The sequence below is a fragment of the Carcharhinus amblyrhynchos genome, chromosome 3, assembly GCF_965287045.1.
Source record: "Carcharhinus amblyrhynchos chromosome 3, sCarAmb.v2.hapA, whole genome shotgun sequence".
Taxonomy (NCBI): Eukaryota; Metazoa; Chordata; class Chondrichthyes; order Carcharhiniformes; family Carcharhinidae; genus Carcharhinus; species Carcharhinus amblyrhynchos.
The window spans coordinates 63,293,238-63,314,183 of record NC_137326.1 but is presented as its reverse complement, the minus strand read 5'-3'; the positions used below and the strand labels follow the sequence as shown (position 1 = coordinate 63,314,183).

At 44.1% G+C, this 20,946-nt stretch overlaps 1 protein-coding gene across 1 annotated transcript in view; it reads right to left on the bottom strand.

Annotated features, from left to right (window-relative positions):
- Positions 1 to 20,946, bottom strand: part of cacna2d2a (calcium channel, voltage-dependent, alpha 2/delta subunit 2a) — an 855,812-nt gene that overhangs the window by 267,583 nt on the left and 567,283 nt on the right. Inside the window, exon 10 of the mRNA XM_080186111.1 lies at positions 16,911 to 17,010. Within this exon, the coding sequence (XP_080042237.1) occupies positions 16,911 to 17,010 (100 nt within the window). The remainder of the gene's footprint in view (positions 1 to 16,910; positions 17,011 to 20,946) is intronic.

Here is a 20,946-nt window from a genome sequence, read left to right as displayed (position 1 = left end):
CTCCTCTCTCTCTCACACACACTCTCCTCTCTCTCTCACACACACTCTCCTCTCTCTCTCACACACACTCTCCTCTCTCTCTCTCACACACTCTCCTCTCTCTCTCTCTCACACACTCTCCTCTCTCTCTCTCACACACTCTCCTCTCTCTCTCACACACACTCTCCTCTCTCTCTCACACACACACACTCTCCTTTCTCTCACACACACACACTCTCCTCTCTCACACACACTCTTCTCTCTCTCTCACACACACATACACACACACACACACACACACGCCCCTCTCTCTCACACAACACAGTCCCCACTCTCTCACACACAGGGGGATGTTGTGTGTGCGTGTGAGAGAGAGAGAGACAGCATGCACTCTCCTTGTCTGTCTGTGTTTCTCGAGTGCTCGAGTGTCCTCTGTCACTCCAAAGATGTGTAGGCTTGGTAGATTGGCCATTAGAGTGTGCTCCATTTCCCCCCTACCTCGCCCTCTGTCCTCTCCCCGCCTCACCCTCCATCCTCCCTTCCCACCTCATCTTCCATCTCCCCCCGCCTTGCCCTTCGTTCCACACCCCGCCTCACCCTCTGTCCCACCTCCTCGCCTCGCCATCTGTCCCACCTCCTAGTCTCGCCCTCCGTCCTACACGCCCCCAAATTCACCCTCCGTCCCACCCCCCCTTCTCTCCCCACCCCCCTCCCCGATCCTCCCTTCTCTCCTCTCCCCAACCCCCCTTCTCTCCCCTCCCCGACCCCCCCCCCACCCAACTCCCCCCTTCTCTCCATGACCCCCGTTCTGAGCCCCACCCCACCCCTCCCCAACCTCCCCCCCTCTCTCCCTGCCCCTTGACTCCCCCATCTCCCCACCATTCTTAAATACATTCATTGATGGAGCATCCATGACTCTCTGGGAAAGAGATTCATCCTTTGAGTGATGATAGAAGAATGAGAGCGCATCTTATTAAAACAATAAAATTCTTGAAGGTCTTAAAGGCAGATCATAGAATCTCTCCAGTACAGAAGGAGGCCAATTAGCTCAACAAGCCTGCACCAACTACAATACACCTAGACCCTATTTCTGTAACCTCATGTATTAACCCACCAACACTCCTGACCCTAAGGAACAATTTATTGTGGCCAGTCAACCTAATCCGCGTGGATTCGGGGAGAATGTGGAAACTCAACACAGGCAGTCATCCGAGATCAGAATTGAATCCAGGTCCCTGGTGCTGAAATGCAGCAGCGCTAACCACTGTGCCACCATGTCATCTTTGCTTGTGAGAATGTCCCGGGCTGCAGAATCTCAAACGACGAAGTCACAGACACAGAATAAAGGATCAGGCATTTAAGATTGAGATGACAAGAAATTTCTTCACTTCAAACATCTTGTAAATCTTTCGAATTCTCTCACCCAGAGTGTGGAAGCTCAGTCATTGAGTCATTCAAGGCAGAGATCAAGATTCTTGGATTTTAAGGAAATCTAAAGATATGGGGTTAATCCAGGAAGGTGGTGCTGAGGTAAGAACATAAGAACATAAGAACATAAGAAATAGGAGCAGGAGTAGGCCATCTGGCCCTTCGAGCCTGCCCCGCCATTCAATAAGATCATGGCTGATCTGTCGTGGCTCAGTTCCACTTTCCCGCCCTCTCCCCATAACCCTTAATCCCCTCTCTTATCAAAAACCCATCAACCCGCTTCTTAAAAATATTTAGCGAGGCAGCCTCCACCACTTCAACGGGCAGAGAATTCCAGAGATTCACCACCCTTTGAGTGAAGAAGTTCCTCCTCAACTCCGTTCTGAACTGCCCCCCCTTTATCTTGAGGCTGTGCCCCCTAGTCCTACTGTCTTTTTTGAGCGGGAAGAGTCTTTCCACCTCTATCCTATCCATCCCATTCATCATCTTATACGTCTCAATGAGATCTCCCCTCATTCTTCTAAACTCTAACGAGTACAAGCCTAGTTTATTCAGCCTCTCCTCATAGCTCAACCCCCTCAACTCCGGTATCAGCCTAGTAAACCTCCTCTGCACTCCCTCCAAGGCCAAAATATCCTTGCGCAGGTGCGGCGCCCAAAACTGCACACAGTACTCCAGCTGCGGCCTCACCAATGCCCTATACAGCTGCAGCAAGACCTCCCTACTTTTATATTCAATCCCCCTCGCTATGAAGGCCAGCATCCCATTCGCCTTCCTGACCACCTGCTGCACCTGCAGGCTGGGTTTTTGCGACTCATGCACAAGGACCCCGAGGTCCCTCTGCACCGTCGCCTGCTGCAGTTTTTCGCCACGTAAGTAATAGTCCTTCCTACCATTCTTCCTACCAAAGTGGACCACCTCACACTTGCCAACATTAAATTCCATTTGCCATTTCCTGGCCCATTCGCCCAGCCTATCTAGATCCTTCTGCAGACTCTCCACACCCTCCGCACAATTTGCCTTTCCCCCAATCTTGGTGTCATCAGCAAATTTCGACACCCTACACTCGGTTCCCTCCTCCAGATCATCTATATAAATGGTAAATAGCTGAGGCCCCAGCACCGACCCCTGGGGCACTCCACTAGTCACCAAAGTCAGCAATAATTGTGATAGCGGAGCAGGCTTGAAAGGCCAAATCTTCCGCTCCTGCTCCAAGTTACTATGTTTCACATTATATATTCCAGTTCCCTTGAGATGAACATTAGCATCCTTTTTGAACAACTTTTGTTCAAAACCTGTCCACTAACTTCTAGTGAATTCTGTGCTAAATCCCTTTGACCCATTCCGTAGTTCCTGACTTCTCGTCTTTTTAAATAAGTCGATTTACTTTTCTTGCGTCCAAAGTAAATAATCTCACACTTCCCCTTCTTAAACTCCATCTGCCATAGTGTTGTCCACTCAATTAATCTACTGATTTCTTCTTGCAACTTTTGGTTGTCACTACTTACTGTGCTAACTCACTTGGTGTTGTCAGCAAACTTAGATGTACAACTCTATTTCTTATTCTAAGTCATTGATAAATATAGTGAAAAGCTGAAGCTCAGCATAAATCCCGATGGATCTTCACTGATGCCTGCTGACTGCCAATCTTGATATTAACACCCCAAATAAGAATCTAGCCCGACAAACTCAATAAAGAGCTAATTACTGCATCTCTCAAATCTGACTAGTAAATCAACAGGCAGTTTGCCAGAAATCCAAAAATAATAACTCTCAAGAAACAAGGTGCTAGTTACTGAATCTTTTCCTCAGAATCCTGACATACTCCAGAACAACACAATCCAGCTGAAGTCAATAAAAAGGCAAAATGTATTCAAGGGCAAAGGCACAGTGATAATTCAGTTTAATAACATAGGTTCTGTTCAAAAGGGAGATGTGATTCTAATGGGATCTAGTGAGTGACAGTATGCTGAATATCATTGCCAGCCATCGTGAAAACTGTGACTTAGAATTCAAACCGCAGTCGTCGACATGTATTCCTCTCAGTCAGAGAACAATGGAAGCAAATTCAATCTTTTCAACAGGATGATAAGCTTCTGTATCACATTAAGTGTGTAGAGAGCACAAGCCTTTTCCCACTGTGATTCTGATTAGCATGGTTATCTATTTTTCTGCACGGTGTAATAAAGAATAGAAAAATCTCATTTTACCATTTAGGAACCAGACCCAAAGGTTTCTTATCTCGCACTGACTGCTGTCTGACCTCGCTCCACTTCTGCAGGTCCAAATCGAGCCTGAAGCACTGACAGTCCCAATTATTCTGACCTTGATAGCGGTCTGTTCAGACTATTTACATTAGTGACACCCATACTGAGCTCATGACTGATTCATACACTCTCGACATTCATAACACAAATATCATCTGTTTTTTAACTATGAAGTTTCTCTGTTTGTTTTCAATTTCAGCCTCTTGCACGTATCCAATTTTCATTGTTGTAGTGCTGGCAAACATGACATCAGCTGTCAAGCCTCTAAGCTCTTCAAATCTTTATATGGCTTGGTAACAAATTTTGTTTGTTTTTTTCGGTTCATTCGCAGGTTGTGGGCATTGTTGACTAAGCCAGCATTTATTGTCCATTCCTAATTGCTCTTGAGAAGCTGATGGTGAGCTGTGTTCTTAAACAGTTGCAGTCCATGTGGTGTAGATGCTGTTAGGGAAGAAATTCAAGAATTTTGACGCATCTATAGTGAAAAAAACGGTGATATATTTCCAAGGTGAGTGACGAGAATGTTCAGGTGGTAGTGCAGCCTGGTATCCGCTGCTCTTGTCCTTCTAGATGGTAGTGGTCGTGGATTTGAAAGGTGCTTCCTGAGCAATCTTGGTGAGTTCCTACAGTGCATCTTGTAGATGGTATGCACAGCTGCAACTGTTTATCGGTGGTGGAGGAAGTGAATGTTTGTGGATTGGGTATTAATCAAATGAGCTGCTCTGTCCTAGATGGTATCAAGCTTTTTCAGTGTTGTTGGAGCTGCATTCACGGAGGCAAGTGAAGAGTAGAACCATAGAATCCCTCTAGTGCAGAAGGCCATTCAGCCCATCGAGTCTGCACTGACCTTCCAAATGAGCACTCTACCCAGAACCACCCCCACCGTACACCTGTAACTCTGTGCATTTATCATGACTATCAGTATTCCATCACACTGCTGATTTGTGCTTTGTAGATGTTGGGTCTATTTTTCAGTGCATTGTAGTTTTACTTGGAGTTAGTGTACTTGGTCACCACTTTTGTCCCCTCCAACACAGCATGCTTGGCTAATTCCCCAGGCAGCAGCAGATGTACGGTGGTCTGGATCTCTTGGGAGGTGATGATGCGCGCTTGTTGTAATGGACCAGGTGAAAAGCCTTGTCCACGATGTACTCAAAGATGTCATTGACGAATGAGTTCATGATGTTCACGGCTTTGGAGGAGATTCCTGTGTCAGGGTAAACCTACTTCATCACTTTGTGGATGTAGATAAAGTAACTCTCTTTCCTGGGCCACCGCCTCTTGTTGCTCTTAGTTGACGGTTTCTTCTGGGCTTTCTTAGTGCCCTTCTTGTACTTTTTCTTCAGGCATGATGCAATCAGGTTGCAGACACAGGCAGGTTTTGGGGTGTCAGGAGGTGAGTTTGTGATGATACTAGAATCATTGAATCTCTACAGTGTAGAAGGGAGTCATTTAGCCCATCAAGTTTGCAACGACCAGGCCCTATCCCCATAATTTCATATTATCATAGCATCCCTACAATACAGAAAGAGGATTTTTGGCTCATCGAGTCTGCGACAATCTTACCCAGGTCCCATTGCGATAACTCCACATATTTCACGCACTAATCCTGCTAACCTATGCATCCCAGGGACACAATTTATTCTGGCCAATCCACCTAACCGGCATATCTTTGGATTGTGGGAGGCAACTGGAGCACCTGGCGGAAACCCACACAGACATGGGGAGAATGTGCAAATTCCACATACAGTGACCCAAGCTGAGAATCAAACCCGTGTCCCTGGCGCTGTGAGGCAATAGTGCTAACCACTGTGCCACTATGCCGCCCATTGACCCATTAATACTGTGCCTTTGAGAAATGTATTTTAATCATGTTTCCCAGCAGTTGTTTTTCAAACAGGCAATGGTAGTTTATTTGGGCATCAAAATGTCTGTAAGCAATGACCTCTAATAGTTACTGAAGAAATACAATGGACACCTGGGCTGGGGTTCTCCTGAGACATTCTAAGTCCCCAATTTGCTTGAAAATGGGAGTAATTCCCCACATTTCTTTTAAGCGGGATTTTCAGAGTTAACTTCTCACACTATGTGCATCAAAGAATACTTCAGTGGAATTCCATCTGAAAATCAGGGGGCATGGCCTATTTCCATCAGAGAGGCTGGCTGCATAATGCTGAGTGGACCATATGCATGTGCCAGTCTGTCACCACTGAGTGGCCCCACATTGCCGGCCTCCCGATGGCTGTCCAGCCCCATAACCCCTTGATTACAGGCCTCTCGGTCTTCCCCAGGCAAGCCCTGATGTCCCCACACCCCCACCTTTGGATGGTCAGCCCAGATTGTTGTCCACCTCCCTCTGCCACTGATCCGAAATGCAGAGTGGCAACTGGTCCCTTCACCTGCACTGACCGCCTTCCAATAGGCCTTGCCCCATCCACTTGGCACTGCCCATTGCCTGGTGGGCAGTGCCACAGTGCCCCTTGGGCATTGTCATTTGCCCTTGGGCAATGCCAGAGGGTCTGGCTGGCATTGCCTAGGGGGCACCCACCACCTGGGGAGGTCTCCCTGGCCTCTGTTCAAAGAACAAAGAAAATTACTGCACAGGAACAGGCCCTTCAGTCCTCCAAGTCTGCACCGACCATGCTGCCCAACTAAAACCCCCTATCCTGCCAGGGACCATATCCCTCTATTCCCATCCTATTCATGTACTTATCAAGAAGCCCCTTAAAAGTGACTACCGTATTTGCTTCCACTACCTCCTCTGGCAACAAGTTCCAGGCACCCATTACTCTCTGTGTAAAAAATCTGCCTCATACATTTCCTCTAAACCTTGCCCCTTGCACCTTAAACCTTTGCCCCCTAGTAATTGACTCTTCCACCCGGGAAAAAATTCCTCTAGTGTGGTCAGGCCGCCTGCTCCCCATTGATGGGGAGCAGTTGTAAACCCTGCTGGGGTGAAACACTCCTGGCGGGGGAGGGGGGAGAGATGCTAGTGGGTCTGGAGACTTCAGTCCCAGGCCTACCAATCAGATGCAAATTGGGATTATAATATTGAAATCAGTTCCTCGCTGATTTCTGGTGTGGAGCTAATGGAGCTGAGATGCATGGAGGTCATGGTATCCGGCAGGAAGCCCACGAAATGCCCCACCACTGATGTCTCCCTGCCCACTGTGCTGCTAGAGCAGTGCAGTTGTCTGGGAGAATTGCTCCCCATATTTATTTTAATCTGGGCTAATGCAATGTCCTGGGATTTTAATGATCTCCTAGGATTGCTGACTGGGGCTTGATTTGGGATGTTTGAAAGGCACGTGATGCCTGCATTATTTCTTGTTTCTTTTCCCCTGGCGTTGGAAATCCTGCTGTTTGTGGGTTGTTAGCTAGGAGCTAGAGACAAACAGTGTCTCTATCATTCTCTCTCTCTCTCTCAAGATATGATGAAAGTTCCAGGACTGGGCAGCCTCAGTTGTAATCCAACATTTCAAAGGACCAATTCACAGCAGGTGGCAAAAGCTGCATCACGGGAGCATACTTGTTTTTTGCGCCAAGCCTAGGAAGTGATGTATGTTTATAGGATATTGTTTGGCTTGGAACATTATAGTTAGCTGTTTAGGTTAATACTATATCATGATTTTTTTTCTGTAATTGCTAAAAGTTACACTGATTTTTCTTATTATATGTTAATTGTGTTCTTAAACTTCATTGATAAAAGCTTCCTAGTTAGTCACTTGATTCATACCTGGAGTGGAACACCTTATGCCAACCTGTGCAAATTCAAAGTGTAAAACATGGTCTAGGCTGACATTGTAAAATACCTTGGGGTTTCTGGCCTGGATCATAACAAGTTATTCATCGCGGGATTCCTACCTTTGACCTGCTCTAACCGCAGTATTTAAATAGTTAGTTCAGTTCAGTTTCTCATCAACGGTAATCTCCAGGATATTGATAGCAGGGGATTCAACAATGGCAATGCAATTGAATGTCATGAAGCAATGGCTAAATTCTTCCTTGTTGAGAAAGTTATTCCCTGGCATGTGTGGCATGAATATTAGTTGCCTAGGATACTATCCTAAGGAATTCCTGCCGTGATGTCCTGGAACTGAGATGATTGATCACCATGCTCAGTGGTCTGTCAGGTTTCAATCATTCCTTGACTTTCCAGCTGTTGGACACAACTAAGCAGCCAATTAAGAGTCAATTGCATTTCTGTGGATCTGGTTTCACATGTAGGCCAGACCAGACCAGGTGTGGACAGCACATGTTCTTCCCCAAAGGGCATTAGTGAACTAGATGAATTTATCGGACTTTTAATTTTTCCACTATGGGATTCTAACCCAGGTCCCCAAAGTATTAACCTCTGTCTCTGCATTACTGGTCCACTGAAAATGCCATGATGCCACTGTTTTAAACTACATTACTGGCATTGTATAAATGGGAAATACGTTGTGCTATATCCCAGCACATTCACTCTCATGCTTATTTTTCAGTTTATGATGAGTGTTTGCAAGTTGAAAGACACAGTTACAAATATTATGCCAATGGGTCATAATTTATGGATTATGCTGTATGCCGATACAGCCATTTGATCCATCAGATCCATGCTGTGTTTATGCTCCACACAAGCCTCCTGTCATTCATTTAACCTCATCCATATACCATTCTATTCCTTTCTCCTCATATGCTTATCTTGATTCCCACATGCTTATTTTCTTTCCCATTAAATGTAGCTATGTTATTTGCCTCAACTACAACTTGAGGTAGTGAGTTCCGAATTCTAACCACCATCTGGATATGAAAGATCGTTCTGAATTTCCTACTGGATTTATTAGCAACTATCTTAAACTGATGGTCTCTCATTCTGATCTGGCCTACAATTGGAAATTGTATATCTATTTCATCAAACAAAGGAGTCTGGATGGCAAAAAACAGAGTATGCACAAATGATCTTTTTCTAATTGACAGGATGTGATAAGTGAAGTCCTGCAGGGGTTTGTGCTGGAGGCCGCAACATTTTAGAATTTATATCAATGACTTAGATGAGGGGAGCAGGGAGGCATGGTTGCTAAATTTGCATATGTCACAAATATAGGGAGGCAAGTATGCCATTGAGAGGACATAAGATTGCAGACAGATATAAATTAGTTGAGTGGGTAGACAAAAATCTGGCAGATGGAGCATAACTTCGGAAAACCTGGACTTGTTCACTTTGGCAAGAGGAATAAGTTAGCAGAGCATTATAGCACTTAAATGGAGAACAGCTGCAGAATTCTGAGGTGCAGAGGGATCTGGGTGTTATAAAAGTCATAAAAAGTTAGTGTGCAGATATAGCAAGTAATTAAGAATGCTAATGGATGCCATCCCCTTCAATAGAATTGAACATAAAAGTAAAGATGTTATGCTTCAGTTACACAGGGCATTGGTGAGATTGCATCTTGAATATTATGTGCTGTTTTGGTCTCCTTATTTAAGGAAGAATGTAAATGCATTGGAGGCAATTTACTAGATTGTTATCTGAAATGAGCAGGTTGTCTTATGAGGAGAAGGTAGACGCACAGGACTTGTTTCCATTGGAGTTTAGAAGAGTGAGGGGTGACTTGATTAAAGTGTATTAAAACCTAAATAGTATAGACAAGGTGGATTGGGAAAGGGTGTTTCCTCTTTTGGGTGAGTCCAGAACTAGCTGGCACTGTTTTAAAACTAGGGCTCACCCTTTTAGGGCAGAAATGCAGAGATTTATTGCTGAGGTTTGTGTGATTTTGGAACCATCAGCCTCAGAAGGCAGTGGAGTGGGGTCATTGAATATTTTGAAGGTGGAGTTAGCCATATTCTTGTGAGGTAAAGGAATCAAACGTTATCGGGGTAAATGGGAATGCAGAACTTGACTCAAACTGATCAGCCATGACCTTATTGAATGGTGGAACAGGCTAAAGGGACCAAATGGCTTACTTCTGCTCCTACTTCTTAGGTTCATATTATCAAGATACTGTGCCTTTAAAAAATGTGTTTATATCATGTTTCTTATAAGGGATGCGTTTAGAATTCAGCTCTGAACACATGGTGCTGATTTGTCTGAACTAGGCAGCACCATGCTGGGATTGCAGGAAAATAACTGATTCTAGATAATGGGGTGTTTGTTTTAACTTGTTTTAAGTTAATGTATTTTTGGTTTTTCTCCTGGGGTTTTAGTATGATAAGCTGGATTGTCAAGAATCAGAGTCATGTACTAATGGGAGGAGCTAAGCTTACAGAGAAAAATATGTTTTCTGCTTGGTTCTGAAAGAAGCACGAGATCATAAGACATAGGAGTAGAATTAGGCTGCTTGGCCCATCGAGTCTGCTCCACCATTCAATCATGGCTGATATTTTTCTCATCCCCATTCTCCTGCCTTTTCCCCATACACTTGATCCCTTTATTAATCAAGAACCTATCTATCTCTGTCTTAAAGACACTCAATGACCTGGCCTTCACAGTCTGAGGTTGTGTCCTCTGGTTCTAGTTTTTTCTACTAGTGTAATCATCCTCTCCATGTCCACTCTATCCAGGCCTCACAGCATCCTGTAAGTTTCAATCAGAACCCCCCTCATCCTTTTAAGCTCCAATGAGTACAGACCCAGAGTCCTCAACCATTCCTCATCTCTCTCTCTCCCTGGACAGCTGTTTTGGAGCTGTCAGAAGACAGGTGTCTCTCTAGCTCTTTCTCTGGAGATGTTCAAAGGCTCTAGGAATGTTAATAAAAAGAAACATGCACGCCTCTGTTCGTTGCTAGCTGATTTTGAAGCAGAGTTTAAGTCTATGAGGAGCATTGCTTAAATTGAAACTGATAGAAATATGTAAGAATCTTGTCATGTTTAAGTATTTCAGCTGGTAAAAGCTAATTCATTCATTTAGTTATACTGTATTGTTAAAATAAAATTTTTGATAAAAGCTTCCTTGTGTGTCAATAGAATTACACCTGGAGTGAAGCACCTTATCCTCACTAATGGTAAAATGAAAAAAAAGTTGGAGACTAGCCTAACTTCATAATATACTTGAAGTTTCTGATCGAGGCCGGCATTCTTGCAAAACAAAACTAAGTGACCAAGGGGCAAGAAAATGGGAGATATTCTCACTCATTTTTTTGGGCATACTTACCAAAATGAATCTCCGACACTGTGCAATGCAAAGTGCCAGAGCGTGATTCACTCTGAAAAGTGGTGGGTAGGGCCTATTCCTGCCTGAGAGGCCAACAGAATAGTGCTGACCAGGCCACCATGCACGCACCAATCTATTAGTGTGGAAATTGGCGCATGTGTGCAATGGCCCCCACGCCCCCAATCTTCGCCAGCCTTCTGATCGCTGGCCAGCCCCGATTTCACCACCTGGGGCTGGTCCAATATGCCCCCACCAACGGCCAGGCCCCATCACTCCCCTCCTTTCCTTCCCCATCTGTCAGCAGGTCCTCCCACACCATTCACACCACCAAAATGCCCCTCCTCCTTAGTACTGCCGTAGTGGGTAGAATACACAATGTGTCAGTCTTCAAAGTTTGCCTGAGAGTCAACCACTTAGATATTTGACGACAAGAAACCTCACAATCTGGTGTGAAGTATTTGCTTTACAAGACCCTCACTTCCCCTTTAAATGGATCTGCTACCTGGACGACTGAAGATGGTAAATCAGAGACTGAGATATTTGTAAGCAGTAAATGTGTACGATCTTCATCTGCTTCACAGACTTTGTGTGGTGGTGAGTGAATGGTTGTGATGTTGCATTTAATTTGGGGTAAATTAGTGATATAAAAAAAATCCTTTATGTAAATGCATCAAAGCTTGCTGCTAATCTTGTTAACCTTTTTTATCTCTTGTGAAAGTGCTGACTCATGCCAAGAATGAGTCCCATGGGTGCTGATTACCACTGATACTTTGCCACATCTGAGTTTACAATAGTGAGTCTACTCAACAGGAACATATTACAAACATGTATTTCCCTTATAAGTCACTGACAACAATCAGGAGTGGGAATCCTGGTTGCCATTTGCCCTCTTAATATGAAGTGCTGAGACCCTATCACTGCTGTGTCTCAGATCAGCTAACTCAATCCAGACCAAGGGTTAAAACTGCGACCCTCAGGTCCATATGATATTAAGAATTTACTAGCTGAGGTTTTGGGGCAGGTCCTATGAGTTCTTTTAATTAGAAAATAGACTAAAATGGCCTGGCTAGTTCCATTTAATTGGTAAATAGCAATTAGTGAGAAGGTCAGGAGTTATTAACCTTCCCAAAGCAGTCTTAAATCAATTGAATAAAAATGTTAAGAGGCCGTTTAATATGATGTCTGCAATTATACTTCATGATAGCATCCATAGCAATACAATTTCTTCATCTTCAAACAGATCTTCAGCATCCAGGGTCCTAAACATGGATTAAAAATAAAGTTTCAAGCTAAAACTGCAAGTAAAATATTTAGATTAAGTGAACAGTTGTTTTTCTTTTGTTGAATAGCATGATGTCAGGGAGACAGGGGAAGGGTAGAAATGCAGAGTGCTGTAGTGGGTGTGGTGTTTTTACAGTATTTGTTTATTTTGTGAAATCTATTTTTGAGATATTTTACCTGAGAGAACACGGCATGAATGTCTTTGGATAAAGGCAGGTAAGATAGGAGGCCATCACTAGTATAGAGGAAGGTGTTCTACATTGGCACTCTTACCTCTCAGTCACAAGTTTGTGGGGTTAGTTCTCCCTCCAGAGATTTGAGCACATGTTCTAGGCTGCAACTCCGATGGGAAAAGATGATCTTATTGATATTTATAGGACTTTGCTGTGTATAAATTGGCTGCCAAATTTGCCCACAAGTGACAAAACTATTCTCGTGCATTCATTGGCTTTGAAGGGATTTCGGGTGTCTTGAAGATGTGGAAACTTCTGTATAAATGCACGTTCTTTCTTAAGGTCAACCTAGATATGATGTGGGACAGCCTTCTGGAGAGTGATGGCCCTGCTTTGCCAGTGGAAAGCTAGACAGCATGGTGCTAGACAGCAGTGAATGCATTCACTTGCTGAGTAGGTTTATCACTACACTAAAACTATCAAAGGTATCCAGAACATCAGTGTTTATATAACGGTAGGAGTAGAGAGTCTAAAGACCTTGACTCAATTCATTTCTTATTCTATATTGCAGCACTTAGAGGAGAGTGCGAGAGGATGACATTGGGACAGACAGTCAGCAGCACCTTGAGAACAGTGTAAGAGAAGATTGAAAACTATGCAGTTCAGGGAGAGATGCGAGTGCTAGCTTGGAGTTTGGAGCTCCTGAGGTGATGTCAGCATTCAAAAGTGACGAGGGACAAATGAAAGCAGCTGATTGGGTGAGTAAAGTTGAGTAAGCATTTACTATTTTTATTACTTATAGTTTGTAAGGTCCTTATTTTGTGATCTATAGTTTGTAAGATCTATATTCTGCAGTCACGAGGACTGGGAAGAAGGACACTTGAGTAATTTACATTAACTTAAAAATTTTGGAGATCAAATAAAGGAGTAACTCATGGTAGGAGAGCTCAAAGCTGTGGCATGCTCCTCCTGATCATATGATGATAGAATCCTACAGCGCAGAAAGAGGCCCTTCGGCCCATCGAGTCTGCACCGAACACAATCCCACCCAGTCCCTACCCTCATATCCCTACATATTATACCCATTAATCCCTCTAACCTACACATCCCTGGACACTAAGGGGCAATTTCTTAGCATGGCCAATCAACCTAACCTGCACATCTTTGGACTGTGGGAGGAAACTGGAGTACCCAGAGGAAACCCATGCAGACACGAGGAGAATGTGCAAACTCCACACAGACAGTGACCCGAGCAGGGAATTGAACCCAGGACCCTGGAGCTGTGAAGCAGCAGTGCTAACCACTGTGCTACCATGCCACCCCCAAATATATGGGAAGCTGGGAACATTTCCAGTGCCTGGGACAGCGTGGGTGCAGAAAGTGTCTCCAGCCACAGCTCCTGGAAGTCCATATTCTGGAACTGGAACAATGATTGGGGCACGATGGTGCATCTGCAATAGGATCAGTGGGAGAGACAGGGAGAAGCGTGATCGGGGCTGGCCCAGGAGGGGGTTCCCAAAGGCTGACAATCGAAGGTAGAGGTGTGTTGGGAGGCCGGCGATCAGGAGGCCAGCACATGCATGTGCTGATCTCCCCACTGACAGATCGGTGCAGGTGCAGTGGCCTGCTCAACACTGTGCTGCCTGCCTCTTGGGTGGAATGAGGCTACCCCCACTTTCCAGCGTGAATCTCTCTAAGGCATTCTGTGATACACAAAGTATTGGAGATTTGGTCCAGGTCAATTTTCCTGCCCACTGGGCACTTAGTTTTGTTTTGGGAGCCATGATGGAATTTTGCTCACTGGAGGCTAAGTCATGTGACAGGCAGGAAAGTCAGCATGATTCCTGCTGGGTGGTGGGACAGGTGAACAAGTGTAATCTTATGCTTTGAATTAATTAATTATACATTGGTAATGAGTTTGGCTAATCTCATGGCAGAGCAGGCAGAGGTTGCCCACTGCACCATTACCTCATGGGGTTAAGGTCCTGGCACCATTTTTAAAGGGTCCTGGGATGCACTTTCACTCATTGCAGGGCAGGAACTCTGCAGTCTCCCTTGTCCCCTTTCCTTGGGTTCCTCTTTCCCTCTCGTTTCGTTTTCCTCACATAGGAGTCTTTGTGGCCTCAGTTCATTTTTAAAAAGCTGGCAGGTGTGAGTAACCATATCCTGGTACCTCCAGCATTGTCTGCTTCTTATCTTTAGATAAAAGTACTTCTGGTATCCTTTTCTGGTACTTTTAAACATTGACCCAGGCCAATGTTTGTTACAGCAGTGTTCCATGTTCACTTCTAAAGGCCCTGCTGCACTCGCTGCTCATGTCTTTGCTCCTCCTGGCTCTGTACCACCAGCACTTTGCCATCTGTCTCCAGATCTGGATAAGAGCCATTAGGAAGGCAGGTTGCCTGCAGCTTGCAAAATCAATGTCTCAGTGGACGTGTAAACAAATTGAAGTGATACATTAAATGAACTTGTCCCTTTCAGGTTTTCCTCTATCTCAAAGTCAGCAGACAAGTGCAAAGCCTCCATCTAAAAACATGTCATAGAAACCCTACAGTGCAGAATGAGGCCATTCGGTCCACTGAGTTTGCACTGACAACAATCCTATCCCAGGCCCTATCCCCACAATCCCACACATTTACCCTGCTAATCCCTCTAACCTACACATCCCAGATACTAAGGGCAACTTAGCATGGCCAATGCACCTAACCCACACAGCTTTGGACTGTGGGAGGAAACCGCAGTACCCAGAGAACATAGGAACATAAGAATATAAGAAATAGGAGCAGGAGTAGGCCATCTAGCCCTTCGAGCCTGCCCCGCCATTCAATAAGATCATGGCTGATCTGAAGCGGATCAGTTCCACTTTCCCGCTTTCTCCCCATAACCCTTAATTCCCTTGCCTACCAAAAACCTATCTACCTGTGTAATATATTACCCGTGTAATATATAAATATATTTAGCGAGGTAGCTTCCGCCACATCAACGGGCAGAGAATTCCAGAGATTCACCACCCTTTGAGTGAAGAAGTTCCTCCTCAACTCTGTTCTAAACTGCTCCCCCCCCCCTTATCTTGAAGTTGTGCCCTCCAGTCCTGCTGTCCTTTGAGCGGGAAGAATCTCTCTACCTCTACCCTATCCATCCCCTTCATTATCTTATACCCCCTCTTATCTTCATTATCTTATCCCTCCTCATCCTTCTAAACTCCAACGAGTACAAACCCAGTCTATTCAGCCTCTCTTCATAGTCCAACCCCCTCATCTCCGGAAACCTACGCAGAAACAGGGAAAGTGTGCAACCTCCACACAGAAAATAATCCAAGCCGGGAATCAAACCTAGGTCCCTGGTGCTGTAAGGTAGCAGTGCCACACATCTAGATATGGCATCCTTACCCTTTCCAGATAAAGAACATCCTGGAGGACCATTCATTCATACATTAATGCTTATGGAAGCATTGCTCTTTGTCCAGGAATGAGAATTGTGTGCAAGAATCCTCACATGGACACTTTCCTGCTTGTTCATAGTTTCAAAACAGCAGCTGCATTTAAATGTGCACTGGCCTTCAGTTAGAAGTGATTTTGTTACCCAGGTTTCTGAAACATGACTTGGGGGTTTTATACAGTAAAAAGTCTGACAACACCAGGTTTAAGTCCAACCGAGTTATTTGATAGTAAACTCACTAGCTTTCAGGTTAGTTCCTTCACTAACCCGAAAGGGACTAACCCGAAAGCTAGTGAGTGTACTATCAAATAAATCGGTTGGACTTAAACCTGGTGTTGTCAGACTTTTTACTGTGTTTACCCCAGTCCAACGCCGGCATATCCACATCTGGGGGGTTTTACACATGGAGGTCACTCAGGAGCAAGAAAAAGGAGGGAAGCTGAGGGAGATGGAGCTGGGAAACAGAATGAGGCGTAAAGGGGAAATTGAGAGAGAGGAATAGTCAAAACAGAGGGACAAGGAGAGGAGAAAATGATGGAGGGGGAAAAGGGAAAGCTGAAAGTGGGGAAGGGAGAAAACTGTGCAAGAGGAATAGGGGAAATTAGAAAAAGCTCTAATTTTACTGATGCCCCCAACTGCTAACTCCTGAAATCCTGATACCACTTAATCCCAAATCTTCTATGCTCTCACCACTAGATTCCAACTATGTCACAGATCTCCGTCGAGTTGGTGAGCTGGACATCACTAATGTTAGAGAGCACCGGGATATAGGTGGGGATAAGAGGTGTATGCAGGTTTCCTGGGCTGCTGTAGACAGATTTGGGGAAGAAATTCCTGATTCTGGGAAACTCCCAGTCAAACCTGCAGGATTGGGTGCTGGGAGCAATACTTTATATAGGTGACATCAAGGTAGATTTAAAGAAGCATTATGACCACTTCTAGAAATTATGACACAACAACCAAGGCTCCTAGATGCTTTTCCAGAAATATTACATACTTATCTCGTATCTGATTTTGAGAAAGCTCAAAAATTAGACAGAAGCTGGACAAACTGATAAGGTTATTTAACCCATGAGATACAGGAAATTCCTGTCACTAATTCACCCAACTGCAGACCATAACCTGTTCATCTCTGTAAAGAATAAACATATTGTATATATATTCTGTCCAAGTCTATTAGGGCATGTGTTTTGCAATATTAGATCCAGTACTTACCGAAGCAACATTCACATAGTCATCATCAGACAGTGTGTCCAACATCTCCATGACAGATGTCTTCATCAGCTTCAAGGTAAGGCCACTGACACTGCCGCTTCTGCAAAATGATAAAATACACCAATGTGGCCCTTCAGAGGTTGACAGATATGAATATGCAAATACGCACACAAACACACAATCAGACACTCAGACAAGTAGCCACAGAGACAGACAGACACGCACACACGCCAGCATCTTCCACTGTGGTGTTTTGGTGTTTAAGTTCAGTGCCAAGATGACTTGCTAATGCTTGCATAAACATGACATTGTTCATTGAGAAGCTAGAGCCACCTTCCCTTTAGAGTCCTGAAAAATGAATTGCCAAAGTTCATCCTGCTGTCAGGAAATTGATTTTTGGCCTCATGCATAATTATGTTCCTCAGCCCACCAAGCTTCCTGCTGCTGGCAGTACTGGAAGATTCCATCCATGGACATAAAGCCACACAGACAAACACATGCACACACAAAGGCACAGAACTGTTAACACACAGGCCCAGAGATATTCATACACACACAAGCACGGACATGTCTACATACAGACACATTCACGCACACACTGACATGGTAATGTGCACACAGAGATGGATACATTCACAAACAGGCCAGTGTACATGTTTCTGGACCTATACATTGTTGAGGTTGCACCAAATCATAGATTGGGAGGTAACTGTGGCAGGTTCAGAATTTAAAAGGTTCAGTCTATTCCCCAATCTCAGGTTCAATCATCTTTGCTTCCTTTTAGCTAAATGATTGTGACATTTAAACAAGCATTAACATTGCAATCATCCCCCGAACTATTAAAACAAGCACAATTGTAACATGTAAACATTTCATAGACACCTTTAACACCAACCCCCTTCCCAAAAAAGATGGGTTTGGTACAGATGACACATTAGAATGATCAAAATCTGAATTATGACCCTCACCTTCAACTTGACTGGGCAGCCTCTGGTTTAAACTGAGGCACAAGGGATAGGCAGCCACCTTGATCATAGGAGGCTGGTTGGCAATTTAAATATTATATTAAATATTATAATAATGTTAAATATTATAATGTTAAATATTATAATGAGGCTGTGTCCCATATTTACCGATTAATTTAGATTTGACAACCATTTCTCTAACCAAGCATTCCTTGAGCAATCCAGAGACTAAAGAGACCTGAGGACCATTGGATCTGTGAGGTAAGTCAAAAGACTTACCTGCTAGATTCACTATACCTGTTTCACCAGCCTGCCATGATTCAAAACCCAAGACCTTTCTAATTTCCCCCAACCCATCATGATCTCTGTAGTTGAAGAATCCAGTACATTAAGGATTAACCTGGAACGGAGTACAGTACTGGTGGTGTAAGAAGGCATCTAACCTAGAGCTTAGTTCAGCAGTGTAGGGCTACATAGCAACATGAAGGACACCCCATTAAGTCCCCTCGATACCTGTGCCCTCTTCTGCAAAAATGAATATAGTTTAGTAATGCCAATAAAGACTTCTTGGGAACTACTGAAAAACTGCTTAATGGTGTCTGAATAGTATATACCTCAGATAGTGACAACCCCCAAAAAAACCTCCTTTTCCAATCTCTTCCCATCTCTTGACCAGTCAGATTCACGTCCTAATCCTCAATCTCTCCACAACCTTGCCAATCTCCTCACTTCCTTTCTGATGTCTCCTATCCATTCCAATTGCTCCCAGTAATTCTGATTACTTATGCCTATTCCGATCTCTCTTGACTACTCCGTTTTCCCAACATTTCCGATATACCCTGACCATTATGATCTCCTCCTGACTATTCCAATTTCCCCACAACCATTCTGATCTCCCAAGAGCAATCTGATCTCTCCCACTATGAGCTCACACTGGCCATTCGATTCACCTTCAACCATTCTGATATCCCCCAATCATTCTGACCACTCTCGATAATTCTGATCAGTCCTGACCATTCCGATTTCCGATCTCTGCCTGACTATCCCGATCGCCTCCCACTCCAGCCCCTCCGGCCCAGACTCTCCCATCCATTCCGAATTCCCCCGACCACTCTGATCACCCCCATGTCAATTCCGATCTCAGCCATCCATTCCGGTCACACCCTAACTTTTCCGATCTCGACCCGACCATTCTGATCTCCATATTACTATTCCAATCACCATTCCCTCCACTGATGTCACCCAGGCCAATTTGAATTTCCATGGAGCATTTCAATCTCTCCCTGACGAGGTGGATCATTGGATTCATTCAAAGTAAAACAAAGATCGATTAATAATCCATGTGTTTACAGAGTCTCTTGAAAAAACTTAAACACTTCTATGTCTAGCTACATGGGACCCTTTCTTTCTTCTGTTCCAGGAAACTAATACAAAAGAAATATAGCAAAGATAGTGAAAGTGGTAGAGGGGAAAAGTAGCCTTAAGAATTAAGGATAAAATTACTTCAATAGTACGAAAGGATATAATGAAAGGTAAGCAGACAGTGAAAAATTTATGAATAGAATTAAGAAATTGGAGAGGAGTCAGGACTGCAATGGGAGTTGTGTATAGACTCTCCAGCAGTGGCTAAGCAGTGGTAATGTGTATAAGTGCTGAGTGAGATTAGACAAGCATGTAGTAAAGGTAGAGTGGTTTGGACAAAGCAGACTAGTACATACCAAAAAGATAATATTATTCTAGAATGTGTGTCTAAAACAACATGTTCTGGAACTAGCAAATGACATGCCACATTTGATTTAGTACTGATGTAATGAGCCGATTTGATTACCAGTCTAATGGTATATGATTATTTATTAAGTAGTGATCATAATAAAATCATGTTTAACACTGTTCTTGAACAGAAGAAATGTGCTTTGAAAGTTTGAGATTTAGATAAAGCTGGCATCAATGGGATCAGATAGATGCTGTCTACGGTAAATCAGACATCTGTTATTGGGTAGAACAATAAAAGATCAATGGGAAATAAAAATGTGATACAGAATCAATTTATATCTGGAAAAAGACAAGATTTCTACTTGTCAAAAAAGACAGCCATAGACAACTAAAACTGAAAGAAAAAAACATTCAAAAATGCAAACTATAGCATAGATCCTGGTAGGTAAGGAGCTTAAAAAGGAAATTAGGAGAGCCAGAAGGGGTCACGAGAAGGCCTTGGCGGGTAAGATTAAGGGGAATCCCAAGGCGTTCTACAAATATGTGAAGAGTAAAAGGATGAGAAGTGAAGGGGTAGGACCTATAAAAGGTGAAGGGGGAAAAGTCTATGTGGAACCGGAAGAAATGGCTGAGGTGCTTAATGAGTACTCTGCCTCGGTATTCACGGTGGAAAGTGATCTGGGAGGTTGTACTACATTTTTGCGGCAGACTGAAAAGATTGAGTATGTGGACGTTAAGAAAGAGGATGTATTGGAACTTCAAAATTCTATCAAGATAGATAAGTCGCCGGGACCGGATGGGATGTACCCCAGGTTACTGTGGGTGGTGAGGGAAGTGATTGCAGAGCCCCTGGCGATGATCTTTGCATCATCAATGGAGACGGGAGAGGTTCCGGAGGATTGCGGATATGGTTCCTATTTTCAAGAAAGGGAACAGGGATAGCCCGGGAAATTACCGACTGGTGAGTCTGACCTCAGTGATTGGTAAGTTGATGGAGAGGATTCTGAGGGACAAGATTTATGAGCATTTAGAGGAGTTTAACATGATCAGAAATAGTCAGCACGGCTTTGTCAAGGGCAGGTCGTGCCTTATGAGCCTAGTTGAGTTCTTTGATAATGTGACTGAACGCATTGACAAAGGAAGAGCAGTGGAGGTGGTGTATATGGACTTCAGCAAGGCATTTGATAAGGTCCCCCCATGCAAGATTTCTTGAGAAGGTGAGAGGTCATGGTACCCAAGGGACTTTGGCCTTGTGGATCCAGAACTGGCTTGCCTGCAGAAGGCAAAGAGTGGTTGTGGATGGGTCTTTTTCTGCATGGAGGTTGGTCACCAGTGGAGTACCCCAGGGATCTGTTCTA